Genomic DNA, 14,433 nt, shown 5'->3' with positions numbered 1-14,433 from the left:
CGGTGCGAGGGGGAGGCGAGACTCGGAGGAGGGCGGCGAGACTGCGGGAAAGGGCTGCTCCATCGGCCCCACGGGTCCTGCGGCGCACGCGCGGGCTCCGATCACGGCCCGGGCTCGGTCGGGCGTGGCCGCCCCGCCCCGCCCCGTCCCGTTCCGTCCCCGCCGCCGCCGCGATTGCGCCGTGCGGGTGCCATGGCGGTGCGCGGGGTGTCTTGCCTGGCCTGGTGCCTCCGCCGTATTGGGGCTAGCTGCGACTGGCTCCTGCTGGAGGCTGGCACGCAGGTGAGCCGCGCCGGCCTCCGGCCCCTCGGAGCGGGCGGGTGGGCACGGCTCTTGGGGCGTAGTTTGGGCGGAACTCGTTTCTGACAGTGCTTCCCAGGAGGAAAGCCTCGTCCCGCTTAAGGAGCAGCCGCCATTCGTGGCCGTTCGGAGGGCTCACCCCAGCCCTCGCCCGGCCTCCCCGCCGGGCGGCACCAGCGGATGCCGTTTAGCCCCGGTAACGCCCGAGGGCGGGGAGGGCGGACCCAGGCGCTGGAGTCAACTTGGCCAAGCCTTTGCTTGTTTATCTCTTTAAATTCTTATGTCATATTTAGATAGAGTTGTTCGTGTGACGGGAACGTAAATGAGGACGAGGTTGTCCGTGGCCTAATTAACAAGGCAATGCTTTGCCGAGGTTAATAGTACGTAAGACATAAGGTATTCGGGTGTAAACGAGGTCGTGTTTAAATTGTTTTGGTGCGGTACAGGAATAGCCGTTTTCTCAGCGATCATGTTTTTTAATAGAAAAATGGGTCCTGCTACTCCTCCCTAAAACCCAGCAGGCAAAGACTTGTGGTGAGGTTGGGGCATTGTTAAAGGAATGCTGTTCTGGTGGCCAAAATCGGACAGGTAGTTAGATGGTGTGGATGATGCTGTGGCCAAGGCCCTGTGCTCACACACTGCAAAAAGCACCTATCCAAACGTACGATTTTGTTTCTGTCCCATCGTGTATTTGAAGCCCTGAGATGTGCAGACCACCTCAGCGAAGGAATGGAGGTAATACAACTTGCACCCAGAGTGCTGATAATTGTACAGAGAATCCAGTTTGGGATGTTACTGCTCTGATTGTCTGCACAGTGGTTGTCATAGGCAGCAGGGAGGCTAATGGCATTCTGGTGCTTTAGGTGTGCCAGGCCACAGAGCACAAACTGCTTTTGCTGGAGATTTAAGTCATAATTCATAGAACATCCTGAGTTGGTAGGGAGGGACCCACAAAGATCATTGAGTGCAACTCCTGACTCTGCACAGGACAGCCCTAAGAATCATACCACATGCCTGAGAGTGTTGTCTAAACACTTCTTGATCCCTGTCAGGCTTGGTGCTGTGACCACTTCAGTGCCAAAGGACACTGGTGAGGTGTGGGGATGTGCTGTGACTTGCCAGTACTGCTGTGGGCAGTGCTGAACTGCCAGCAGGAGAGTGGTAACATCTTGGACCCCTGTTTGCTAAATGAACTTGATCAAGGGGGACTTTTGTGACTGACCCTGCTTGCTCTCACTCATATTGGTGTGTGAGATCCTGCAGATGTGTGTGACTGGGCCCTGAGGATGCCATCGCTGGGACAAATGCAAAGCTGATTGATTATATGTTTGAATCCTCATGAAGAGGGGAGTCTATCCATTCGAGTCTCTGTACCTCTTACATATGCAATCCATGCTGACAGAACACTATATGAAACATTTAAGAGGTAGGCACTAACATGGTTAAGTTTGCTTTTGTCATCTTAGTTTGCTTCCTTGCCTTTGGTTATGACAGGGGGGTCTGAGTTCTTGCTCTAAACTCAAGGTGAGAACTGTTCAGGTAATGCAGTGCACAGATGAATTAAGAGAAGTGTGCAGAGGAAGGGAGAGCAGGGATGTGCTTTAAATGGCAATCTGAAATTAGATGAGATTTAATAAAGTATGGTGCAATAGTACAATTAAATTATGTCCCTTCTTCCAGAAGATACTATTAGAGTCTAATTTAGACTCAGTTATTTAGATCACTTTCACTACACAGCATCACCCACTTGTAGCTTAGATTCTGAGCCACAGGATCAGTGTGCTGTGATTTACAAAAGTATTGTGTATTTAGGGCAATGTGGGGTGTGCACTTTTTTTGATGGCAGTTTTCTGGGCTATTTTTTCCTGTATCTTTCCTGTTCACAAATGGTTGAACAGATGCAACTAGCAAAAGGAAAGGGTAAGAAGTAATCTTGAGACCCACACGCAGTAGTGCTGGTTTGAAGAAATCACGTTTGTTTAGGTAATGACTGAGGTGGGACACAGATGTTTTGTGAGTGGCTTTGAGTAGCTTTGCTGCTGAAGGAGATTTCCATGAAACCAAGGTTGTAATGCGCTTCAGAGAAGTAAAATTTTCCTCAGTAGGAGAGAAAGATAATACTTCAAACTTTGTAAGCTTCCATTTTCTATCTTCTCTTAAATTTAAATGAAAAATGATCATATTATGACAGACTTTTTGGAAATAACCATAAGATGTTGATCTAGAGTTTTGCTGTACTTAAATTAAAATGATGTAAACTGAATTTACCATGTCATTGCTGATTGCAGTAACTAAACTACTTTATTTTTAGGTGACTGTAGGCCGAGGATTAGATATCACATACCAGCTGGTGTCAAAAACCTGTCCCTTGATGATCTCTCGGAAGCACTGTGTCTTCCAGCAGAATGCAGAAGGGCAGTGGACTGTCAAGGATAACAAGGTACAGAGACCAATTGAAGACCTTGTGCTCTGAGATTCATTGAGTGGAATCCATTGTTTTGGATCTAGCAATGTATGGGCTATGATATAGTATAAGTGTGATAGAAGGTCCATGGGAATGTGTCTTGCCTAATGTGCACTTCCAGCAGGAGACTTTAGTCTGCTGCAGTTGGCATGCAAGCTATATTACTTTCTGTACGTAGATCCACCTCTTGGTTTAACATTTTCCAGGCCAGTGTGGCCAAGCCAAGGGCACTTTGCATTCTGTGAACCTGTTTGGTGTCACTTTCTTAAAAAATATCCTATATGAATTTTGACATAGGATTTTATCCTTTCAAAAGGGTAACATTCTTGTAGTACTAATGAAAAAATAAAGTGCAACTCCTTATTGTAGTGACACAATTGCTTTAATGGTAATCAACTTCCATGAGAATCTAGTGTTAGAAAAACCATGCTTCATGTTGTATACAAATGAATTTCTCCTGAAAGTTCTTCTCAGCTGATTAGGATAAAATGTTGGTATCAGAGTCATCACCTGGGTCTCACTGACTTCAGTAATCTGTTTTTTATATAATGATGTCTCCACTTTCTCATTTGGTCTGAAAACAGTAAAATGAGTAATTTGGTTTAAAACAGCACTGGTAGAACAAAAATGTTCAACACATCATGCAGATTTGAAGGCTATTTGGGTCAACAGCAGATTAGTCAGAAAGGAATGGAGTGGCTACTATTAAAATTACACTGATCTTAAACAAAACCCTCTTGTAGTACATGTATAAACTTGAAAACTTAATGTTACTACATGATAGGGAACATCTACCATAGATCCTATTAACACTTCCTGTCTATTTTCACTGTTGGTCAGCTTGTTTCATTGAATCTCATTTAGATATGTCAGTTCCTAGAGTTTCAGCAGTTCATCATGAGCACACACCAGTTTTGCTGGTTTTGAAAACTATTTATTGAGCTAATTTCAAAATCTTTTTTGTGCTTCGAGCATTATCTCTAGAAGAACATTTTCCTTCTTTATAGTTTCCTTGTATTTATGGAAAACTTTGTTTTTCTTCAATGAATATAACCAATGCTTCTTCTTATTTCCTTTTTTTTTTTTTCTGGAATTTCAGGTAACAGAATAATTACTGTAGTACACAACGTTCCTGACAATGATCTATTGTGGAGACTTTTTATTAGTTAATTCTTATTTCAGAAGCTTTTGTGCAAGTTTTTCCCCTCAGAGATCATTGTTTTCCTTCTGTACAAGCACGTATGTCAAAATGTTGTTCTTGGTGATGGTACAGAAAATCTTTAATGCAAGAATAATGTTCAGTGAATAATACAGTGCAGTAATAAATGCAACACTGAGCAAATAAGCTGGATATTACAAGCTTTATTTAAAGAGGTGTTTTGTTCTGAAGCACTGGAGAGGCTGGCTGTGTTTATTTACAGTTGCCAGAAATAACTTACAGAGGACTTTGTAACTACATACTAAATTTTGGTGATTCTGTGTTTATTGGCAGAGTCTAAATGGAGTTTGGCTTAACAAACAGCGCCTGGATCCATCAAAAGTCTATCCTATTGCTGAAGGAGACCGTATACAGTTAGGAGTGCCTTTGGAAAACAGAGAGACCGCTGAATATGAGTATGAAGTAATTAAAGACGAATGGGAGAAAATTAGACCCTTTTTAGCCCAAAGAAGTGACCTAGGGAAAACTAAGAGTTCAAGAACTAAACGTAAATGTAGTTTGGAGGAATTGGAGACGTCTGGATCAGAAGGCCCTTCAAACTCCAGATGCAAAAGAGACAGAATGTCCTTTGACAATGAGCCTTCAGATAAATCATGGACAGAGGCAGAAGAGGCCAGACAGCTAACAGAGAAGATGGATGCCAAGCTGTCTTCTCCTGGACCCAGTGAGGGGGATAGTGGTCCAGTGCATGGTAGCCCTGTTGACTCCAAGAAAGCTGTGACTGTCCCCCAGATGGACCAGAAAGGCTCTGGCCTTGCAGAGTCATGGACTGGCTTGAAAATGCTGAGGAAATCGTTAGTAGATACAATGAAATTAAAGGTCAAAGTGCAGGAGAAGCAGTCTGAAGTTCTAAATGTGAAGCAGAAGCACGGGAAGTGTGATCAGAAGGAGATCCTTCTGATGGAACAGGAGCTGCAGGAGTTGCAGAACCAACTGTACATGGAACAAGAGCATCAGCAGCAGCAGGTGGAAGAGCTGGAGAGGACATTCTGTAAAGAGCAGCAGAAGCTAGAGGTATAATGGTGGTAACAATTTTGACCTGTGTCTTCACTTTAAGGAGTGCCTCATATAAGGCATTAATCCAAAATAGCTCTTGAACTATACAGTAACATAAATAGTGTTTGTGTGAATTACCCTGCTAACATTTTCATGGAAGTATTTAACTTAGCATGTAATACAGTGCATGTACCGAAAGAAAGGGCAGAGACAGAAGAGATTTGTCTGCATGGAGAAGTCAGAAAAAGGTGCAAAATAAAGCATTTCAGTTGGTAAAGAAGCATGTTTTTAAATAAAAGAATGGAAGTCTTTGCCTGATCTCTCATGCTTATAGAGAGGACAAGTTGAAAAGTAATCACTTTAAGTGTGAATTTCTCTCATCACATGGCTGAAATAATGCTCAGTTTGCATGGCAAATGCACTGTCTTTAAAATCAATGAAATATTGCATGCCTTTATCCTTGGAGGGAAGGAGATTCTTTTCCTACTTTCAAAAAACCCTTTCTTGCAATCTTGTAATCTGTAAGCAGGAAGTATATGTGATAAGTTGCTTTTTTGGTAAGAGACTGAAATCTGTTCAAACTTGAGACTGCTCAAAATGTGATTTAAAGAAAATGATGATTCATCTTAATATAATAATATTATATATAATACTAAATAATAATAATTTAACTAATAATTTATTAGTTACTTCCTTAAAGTCTTCTGCTAAAGGCAATATACCAGTATCAGAAGTATAGCAAGTTTGGATTTGTGTCCTTAGAAACAGCAAGGTGTTTACCTGGAGCTTTAGGTATCTCTGACCTCTTTGAGTGTGCTCAAAGACAGAGTTGCAGCTTTTAAGCTGTTACTGATCTTTTTGCTTGTGTGAATATGCTGGTGCCTTTTGAGCTAGAATGATGTGGAGGTATTTCAAATATGGAACTGTAAATGATACATCCATTTTAACTCTTCACAGTAAATGATAGCTCTAATTTCTGTTGCAAACCCTAGAGTGGAACATCTTGTCGTTTGTTGAAAATCAGTGTTGTTTCTTTAAGCATATCCTCTAAAGAGAGTGTGCAGAGTAGTAATTTTCTGTCTCTTATGTTCTTCAAGTCTTTTTTTTTTGTCCCACTTCTTAACCCACCCAGGGAGAAAAGTGTCAGCAAGGAGAAGAGAACCTGAAGGAGCAGCTGGCCCAGGTCTTGCAAGAGGCAAGTGATTATGAGTCTAGGTTTGATCTAACTGTAAGTTGGATATTTAAATCTTTCAGAGTGCTGTGGTTTCTTGGTAGAAGACAAGGACTTTGCCTTAGGTGACTGTAAAACCTTCTGAAGTGAAAGAGTAACCTGGAAGAGGGAATGCAAAGTGTGATGGCGCTGGGAATGTAATAAATAACTGGAATTGCATTGCAGTTTTAAGTTAAGGATAAACTGCCTTAACACATCAACTCATATGTGTTGCTCTTCTAGGAGGAGAATAGGAGAAATGAGTGAACTTTAATGCTGAACCTTATGACTATGACCATGTATCTTTAATAGGATTGCTTATAATGGTACTCTTATAACTTCTGTAATGGTATTGTTTACAGCATCGTGCTTTAATGGAAGAACTGAATCGTAATAAAAAAGATTTTGAGGAGATAATTCGAGCCAAGAATAAAGAACTGGAAGAAACCAAGGTAAGGAGTAACTGCATTCTTAGTTTTATTCGTAAGTGAAACATGACACGCTGCAGCAGAGGAAATGGTTTGTTTAACTTTTGTCTTGGCTCTGCCTGGCCTCCTATAGTGAAAAATTTCTGTGTTTTGAGATGGCAACTGACTCTGGTTTCAAGTACTGGGGGAAGAGGCACCTTGCCCTTTTGGTAAATTAGTGTCAAACAGTTGTTACTAGATCTTTCTCGATCGTAAAGAAAGCCCAAAGCACCTGAACAGTGCATTGTAGAAGAGCAATGGGCCCATTGCACCCTTTCTTTAAAAAAAACCACAAGCAAACAAAGAGTCAAACCAGAAATAACAGTAAAAAAATCCACTGACAAACTAAAAATGTTTGAAAAATGAGGTGCTTCATTTTCAGTTAAAGGGCATTCAAGTAAAACTGCATTGTGACAGCAGTTCTATAAGGGAATGTAGGACTGAAGCAACATGGAATTTGAATAATGATTGAGAAAAACCACAGTTCTTCCTGCCCTTGACACAAACTGATGTGTGGAAAATAATTAAGGAGATCCTTTCCTGTGACTTACTTTTGGAAACTATCACATTATCCAACATTGACAGTTTTCTTTGTTTTTTTAATGTCATCTTTGGAAGTTTGTTGCTGTTTCAACTACAGCTTCAATTAGAAGAATTTTCCTGTTATTTTTAGAAGATAGAGCAGGTACCCAGCCTAATCAGCCTAATTTAACTCTATCAAAAAGATTATTAGGTTGTTAAATGCAAGTAAATGTTTTAAACTTTATTGCTTCCTTTTTTTAACATTTGCTGTGTTTAGTCTGTTGGGTGTTTTGCTTTTTATATCAGACACCAAAAAAAATACTGACTAGAAGCAAACTCTTGCCAGGAACAGGTTGAAAGATTCTGAAGATGATCAACTGGTCATTTCTTTAGGATGAAGGGTGTCGTTCTAATTAGGAACGGCGGGAAAGAACGACACAGACTCTCAAGGGAGTCAGAACAGGAGAAATCTCCTAGTTTATTGCTCTAGGCTTGTTATATAGATTAGTTCGTGGAAAGTACAGAAAGGAAACTCTTACTGGTTAGTAAATCACTACATCACCATCATTGGTCAGTGGGGTTCACCACCCCCTGACTTTCTCCTGCAAGGAAAGCAAGAGGACAGACAAACAGCACCTGGCAGTTGTTTTCTGTTTCTGAGGATTGTTTTGAAATCCTCCTATGAATTCTCAGGCTAGCTTCTCAGGCAGGACTGAGAGGCCATGGGGCCTGCAGCCTGCTCCAAAGCTAGCATCCACAGAAGGGAATTTTGCTAGTGGCTGCTGTTCTTCCTTTCAAGTTCTCTTTAGTGGGTGGGAGTATTCTCAATACTGCTGAGACTACAGAGAGGAAGGAGGTTACAGATCTGGGTATATGATAGATACCCACTTCACCTGTCATGTGGAGCTTTGCAGTATGATTTTCTTCCCCTGCACACACACTTCCTGCCAATTGAGAAAAAAACTTGTTCTTTGTTGATGCATAAGCACATGTACTTTTCCAATAGGAGGAAAAGGAAAAGGTGAGAGCCCAAAAAGAAGAGGTATTGAATCAGATGAATGATGTGTTGGAGAATGAGTTGCAGTGCACAATCTGTTCTGAGCACTTTATCGAGGTATGTTTAAACCTGTATGGGTTTGCTAGTAAAAAAGAGATTTGAGAAGCTTTCCATAGTTCTAGTTATGCAATATTTAAGCCCTTTTCTTTATTTCATTTGTTTAACAGTCCCAACAGACCCACAGTGAGTCCTTATGGGAAAGAGTTGATCCATAAATTCATTCTGTCTGCCCTGACTCTATTTGACAGCAAATTCAGCTTTAATGTATCTATCTGCATAGACATGGGTGCTTAATCCTAAAACGCACATAAGTTTGGTGCACTTGTGTAGGTTTTTGAACTGGTGTTCCGAATTGCTGCTAACAGCTGCTTGAGGAAGAATTATTTTGTAGTGGACCTTGCTTTAAGCTGACTAGAGTTGGACTGTTTGAGATTTAGATATATGGAGAGGTTAGTAAAGGCAGGGAGGTACAGTATTCAGACAAGTCCTGGGATATTTATATTGTTCAGATAAACTCTTTCTTTGAGAAATTGGCCTATTTTCATTTGATTCTCCAAGTAATAGGCTATGCTTGTCATGTAGACCATTATTTTTGTTCATGTTTTGCTAGAAGGTCAGTTTTATTACATTCTTTTTTACTATGGGAAACCTGATGTATTAGCCTTATTATAATGGCTTAAGAGCTAGCTGAAATTTTAATTTCTGGTTTCTCAGTATATTAAGATGCTACTTTTCAGTGTCTTGAGTTTTTTCCATAATTTATCCTTTTCGAATTGGGATAACTTGTAATAAAATGAATTAATTTTGTCTGTTTCTGACTTGCTATATATCACTTTCATTAACTCCATTAACTGACTCATTGTCCTAGTTTAGGGAAAATTTGGGAGAGAACCTCCAAATGGGGTTCTCCAGAAAAAGCAAAATTCAAACAGCATCCCCCCCCTCCCCCCCCCCCAACTGGTTTGGGAAAAAGAGATTTCCTTGGAGAGAAGTGCAAAAAACTATTTATTTAACAGAAATTGAATAATATTAAACAATAAAACCTCTCACTGTTCGATGAGATGACAAATCCAGAAAAGTCCTTTTCATGTGGTATAGCTCGGCTTGCTCAGTCTCTTAGCAGTCCCTCTGGCACCAGAAAGTGCTGAGGCCCAGGCCCTGGTGGACCACAGGTGTGAGCTCCTGGGGTTTGGCTGGGTGTTTTTCAGTCCAGAGCAGGTTTGAACAGATCCAAAGAAAAAGGAAAAAAACAGTCCAGGGAACTCCTCTGCCTCAGCTAGCTAAAACTAACTAACTGTAAAAGAGAAGCTATGTCCCGCTGTCTGTCCGTGCTGCAGACACCACAGTCCAGCAGCAGGATGCAGGGGAGTGAGTGTTTTTCTTCAATGCAAACTGCGCACTTCTTCTTCCCCCTCCTTCACTCTCAGAGCCAGTCTTAAAGGTGCAGAACTTAATATGTAACATAAACCAGACAATTTGGGATACCAGTATCATAAAGTCACCCCAGGACACTTGTAAAGCTGGCCTGACCTCTGGCATGGGAGAGTTTGTGTGACTCTTGCAAAGGCCCTGAAGGCTTTGGGCTCTTCAGTCCCTTTCCCTATACAAAATATTCATCTAATATTTCCCTGTATTCAGTATGTTTTTGCTTGACAGTGCCTTTGCAAGCATGTTGTGACCAGTATCCTTCTGCTAAATTCCACAGGCGGTCACTCTGAACTGTGCACACAGCTTCTGCTCCTACTGTATCAATGAGTGGATGAGACGTAAAGTGGAGTGCCCTATCTGCAGGCAGGAGATCAAATCAAAGACACGCTCTCTGGTGCTGGATAACTGCATTAACAGGATGGTAGAAAAACTCGATGTGGAAATGAAAGAGCATCGCCTGAACCTTATCAGAGAGCGGAAAGGTGAGAGGTGGGTGGATGTGGCATGATGAGTACAATCTTTTATTCCACCTATTTTGTACAACTTTCTTTGGCACCTATATACTAAGGAGATGCTCAGGGAATGCTGCAGAAACACTAAAAAAATAATAATGACATCTCTTGACTAGCTAGCTTTACTGCACAGTAAACTGAAATTAGTACAAAGTTTGGAAAAAGACTTCAGTATGAAGTCTTTCATACTGGTGGTATGAAGACCACCACAGTCTGGTGGGACAACTTAATCTAACCATGCTAAAGGTTTCACTCTTTCAAAGAGACCACTTAATAAAAGCAAAAATATAGAATGGTCCTTGAAAATTTTGCCAGGCACCTTTGATTAAACTGTGGATTACATAATTACAGAAATTCAGCAGACCTGACTAGAAGCTCTGAATTATTTTCTCAGTGCTAGATTTATGTAGAAAATCTCTGAAGGAGACACTTTTATATCATGGAAGTGTATGACTGAACTGACAGTTGCTCTGACATGTTTATTTTTGTGGAATTAAAACCACTGTGGCTTACAGGCATAACGTCTTGCCTAGTTGTTGCTAAAATATTGTGCATGATGGAGATGGCTTTAATAAAAACCCCAGTATAGGTTATTCCATGTCTGCTTCCTTCTAAATTTCTTTCTAGAGCACTTGACACTGGTATCTAGGTGCTGAAATGTAGATATCTGTTCCTGTTATCCCTTAAATATCTATTGCTGTGTTCTCGAAGTAATTGTCTTGTTTCCCCTTCATAGACATCAGTGCATGATCCTTAATTTTGCAATGTATCAAGCCTTTTACCAAAAGAAAGGCGCTTTTGAAACCTTTCAGATGTGCCATGGTGACATAAAATGACATCACTAAGCAGTGCTGGTTCAAGCCTGAAATTATAACCTATGATAACCCTTTCGGTCTGATTCCCTCAGGAAATGCTGCATTGCTGAGAGCCTGTCCAGCTCAGCTACAAGAATTGTTTTTACCTCTGCAGAACTGAGGCAGCCCTTGTGCAATGCTTGCATCTGCAGAGTGCCACAGTGTTCCTGAAGTGTCTTGTCAGGTAGCTAATGGGCACTAGCTGAAGTGGTGCCTTCATTGGAGCCCACTGTGCGCTACACCAGTGGTCTTCATCCTTGTTTGAACAAAAAGCAAATGAGTTCATAGCTTACCATCAGAAATAACTACCAGTAGGAAATCATTTAAATTTACTGTGACATGCTTCAGCTGGAAGGTGAAATGGTTTCTTTGCCTCTTTTGGTGCAGTGATAGAAACATTTTGATTGAAATGAAGATAACCATTTGTCTATTTAAAATTAATTCTTAAGAAATACACCTGTTGAAAGAAGAATGATGTTGCAAGTGACACTTGAGAAGCTGTCAGGGCTTTCCTTCTAAGAGTCTTAGTAGCCCCTGCACTAGAAGGACAGCTTGCAGTCTTAAACAGATGAAGCTTTTGATGAGGCTATAAATGACCTGAACAATCACTACTTGTTTGAGAGCCCCTTATCACATTTTTTTTCTTTCCTTTTCTTACCTGGCAAGACACTGAAATAAGTTAGCCACTTTCATTGCCAGTTGTGTGCCTGTGAAGGGGTGGAGAATGTCTCTTCCTCATCTGTTTCAACTTAATAGGAAAAGACACACAGAACACTTTAGAGCACTTGAGAAGCAAATAACTCCCATACCTTTGTTCTTTTACGCTGAAAGCAGGAAAGAAAAAGGCCTATGTCCTGCAGCTTGAAAGACCTATTGCAAACTGACAAAAGCTAAAATATAGTTTCAAAGACAAGTAGTAATTTAGCACTTGTGGGTACAGTGGTCACAGCTGACTTTTTTTATCTGTATGTTTTGAATGCAGAGAAACAGAATGTGATGGCGAAACCAGCCATAGACAATGACAACAGTGTCCCTTCTTTCACCAACTCCATCTTGTCAATGAGCAGTTGTGACAATGAGGACTCTGAGGAAGATTCTTCCTATAGTGAAAGCTACTATGTTATCTGAACGTTGTTACTGAAGACTCATTGCTCCTGTGCTGCCTAGAACCAGCCTAATGGTGTTTGGTTGACTGCTGCTGGAAGAGTAGACTGGGCACCTGGAAGGACCTGTTAAGAGTCTAGAGCTGTAAACTAGGAGCATTTGGAAGAAGGATCTTGTTTCCGAAATGAACGCACAGAAGCTTGATCTCTAAAACAAAATTGGGTTTGTGAGAGAACAGACTGCCATTACACTGGCTAATTGACATACAAACCCTAAACTTCTATGTTAGGTTGTGACCTGCTTGGTGTAATGAAATAGTTTGTATTGCATCATTGTTCTTTCCTTAGTGAATTACATGTTTACATCAGCATCCCTTATTTCAGGCAGCAGAGGGAATGTCCCAAGCCTTTTGGCCATCCCCACCAGCAGGCGGGAGACAGGGATATCAGGAAAAAGTGACAGTGTGGGTTTTCCTCTTGAATTTCATATGCCAACTAGAATCATCCCAGGCCTTTGGCATTTAAAGGTAATAAAGGGTGGGATATGGACACTGTTGACTGCAAATGCATTTTAAGCTAGCTGCTGGTCTTTGGCTTGCTCTGTTTATGTAGCCCATTTTCCATTAGATAGGGACAGATGAGATTAAATCTTCCAGAAGTCTTCAGGTAGTGTTCTTTTCATGTAGTGTCTTTGGTTTGTTCCTTCTTCCGGCTTTTGCATAAAGGGTTTTAGAACTGGGAAGCAGTACATCCAGAAATTTTTAGCAGTGACTTTAAAAACATATAATCAGCAGCAAGAGAGGAACCTCTGCCTTTTCAAGTGTGCTGCTCTCCAAATTATTGAAATGTCCTGTTTGCAGAGTAGTAAAGCAGCATCTGTAGACAACCACAAGATACAGGATGAAGCACTTTGCTTTATTGTTTACAAGACATAACTGCTGAGCTGTGATTTGTACTACCCTCACGGCAAATTACTCGTTCATAAGAAACTGATCAAGTCTTGCCTCATTGTATCATGTATTTGTCTATTGAGTTCCATTTCTGGTGACTTATGCTTATGGCTTAGCTGTTACATGGAAAGGACTCTTACACTGTGAGAACAGAATGGGGAAACCCTTCTCATCTGTAATATTTCTGTGGCTCTTTTTAAGTACCTTTTTGTTTGTATGTTTATTTTGTTTAAGAATGAAAATATAAATCCATTTCTGCATTAGTCTTTGGTGCAGCCACTGAGATGAATGTCTTCTAGTAGTCTTTAGATTTTTTTGAGAAAACAGACTATCTCATTTAATTACTTTGCTTCATGTTTTGATTGCTGTACGCAGTGTGACTAAAGTTATTTGAAAGACTTTTGTATTCAGGAACTGATAAAAGACAACCCAATCCTTCAAGACTGTGACTACCCTAATGCTGATTTAATAGCTACAATCATACCTCTTACCTTCTTCCTCCAAGAAAGATCCCATTAAAAAGGTGCATGGGTGTCCTAAGGAAGTAGTGTATTCTTACAAATTTGGTTGGTAGGATTTAAACAAGGGAGGCCTGATCTGTGGGCCAGACAGCTTGCTTAAAACTTTAGTGTAAGGTTTCTTTTGTGAAGGAGACATTACATCTTCTGTATTGTGGTGGTTTTAGCTCTAGCTAAAATCACCAGAATACTTATTTCTTGCTGTGAGATACGGATTAGGAGAATGGCAAAACAGGCTTAAAAGGAATAAAGGAACTTTATTAACAAGACTACAAGAATAACAAACCAGAATAAAACCTCCAGAAACTTTTCTTCCCCCACCCAACCTTTTTCCTTTCCCAACTGACACTCTAGAGACAAAACCTGGGATGTTAAAGCAGTACCAACTATTCAACAGTCTTTTCATCACTCTCTGTAGGGAGAGGAATTTTGTCATTCCATGGAGGGTTATCCACAAAAAGCAGTTTTCTCGTGGCTTTTCATTTCCATGACTGGCAGCCACCTGGGAAAAAACTGTCGTCATGCATTCCTCCCATTTTCAAACCACTCAGAGGTGTATTATTTTAAGGATGAGTTATTCAAAGGCAAAGGTTCTCTTCATCGGTCTCTGTGATCATCTCTGGGAACAGAAGTTTTCTTCTTCTTTCCCTTGGGGCAAAATGTCTTCATCAACTCTCACTTCTCCCTCTCTGTTCAAGAATCTCATGGGATCACAGCTACTCCACCATCTGCTCAGCTTCATCAATGGATACCTTTGCTCAGATCCACAGTTTGAAATACTTCATTCCCCCCCAATACTCTTTCTTGAATGAAAGGAGTTTTTCAGAACATTA

General features: G+C 40.9%; 1 protein-coding gene across 3 annotated transcripts; it reads left to right on the top strand.

Moving 5' to 3' along the window:
• The first annotated feature begins 95 nt into the window (after positions 1–95).
• On the top strand, positions 96–13,345 carry RNF8 (ring finger protein 8). Of its 3 annotated transcripts, XM_014259400.2 has the most exons (9): positions 158–282; positions 1,564–1,726; positions 2,612–2,740; positions 4,257–4,997; positions 6,112–6,174; positions 6,552–6,641; positions 8,185–8,292; positions 9,941–10,145; positions 12,012–13,345. In XM_014259400.2, the coding sequence occupies exons 3-9, from the start codon at positions 2,672–2,674 to the stop codon at positions 12,155–12,157; spliced, it is 1,422 nt and encodes a 473-aa protein (XP_014114875.1). In that variant the 5' UTR covers positions 158–282; positions 1,564–1,726; positions 2,612–2,671; the 3' UTR covers positions 12,158–13,345. The 3 variants fall into 3 exon arrangements, with proteins under 3 accessions (XP_014114874.1, XP_005530668.1, XP_014114875.1); XM_014259399.2 differs by lacking the exon at positions 1,564–1,726 and having other exon boundaries at positions 96–282; positions 9,941–10,152; XM_005530611.3 differs by lacking the exon at positions 1,564–1,726 and having other exon boundaries at positions 97–282.
• The last annotated feature ends 1,088 nt before the right edge of the window (positions 13,346–14,433 follow it).

This window comes from Pseudopodoces humilis, chromosome 3 (assembly GCF_049639895.1).
Source record: "Pseudopodoces humilis isolate 2021_Gansu_Grassland_sample_001 chromosome 3, ASM4963989v1, whole genome shotgun sequence".
NCBI lineage: Eukaryota > Metazoa > Chordata > Aves > Passeriformes > Paridae > Pseudopodoces > Pseudopodoces humilis.
This window is presented reverse-complemented; position numbering and strand designations above follow the sequence as displayed.

What these genes read in the sequence shown, in the direction of transcription:
- RNF8 (XM_005530611.3), top strand. Translation starts at nt 193, where the DNA reads ATGGCGGTGCGCGGGGTGTCTTGCCTGGCCTGGTGCCTCCGCCGTATT. An exon ending in TGCTGGAGGCTGGCACGCAG is followed by an intron (nt 283 to 2,611) that starts GTGAGCCGCGCC and finishes CTTTATTTTTAG; the next exon opens with GTGACTGTAGGCCGAGGATT. An exon ending in AAGAGCAGCAGAAGCTAGAG is followed by an intron (nt 4,998 to 6,111) that starts GTATAATGGTGG and finishes TAACCCACCCAG; the next exon opens with GGAGAAAAGTGTCAGCAAGG.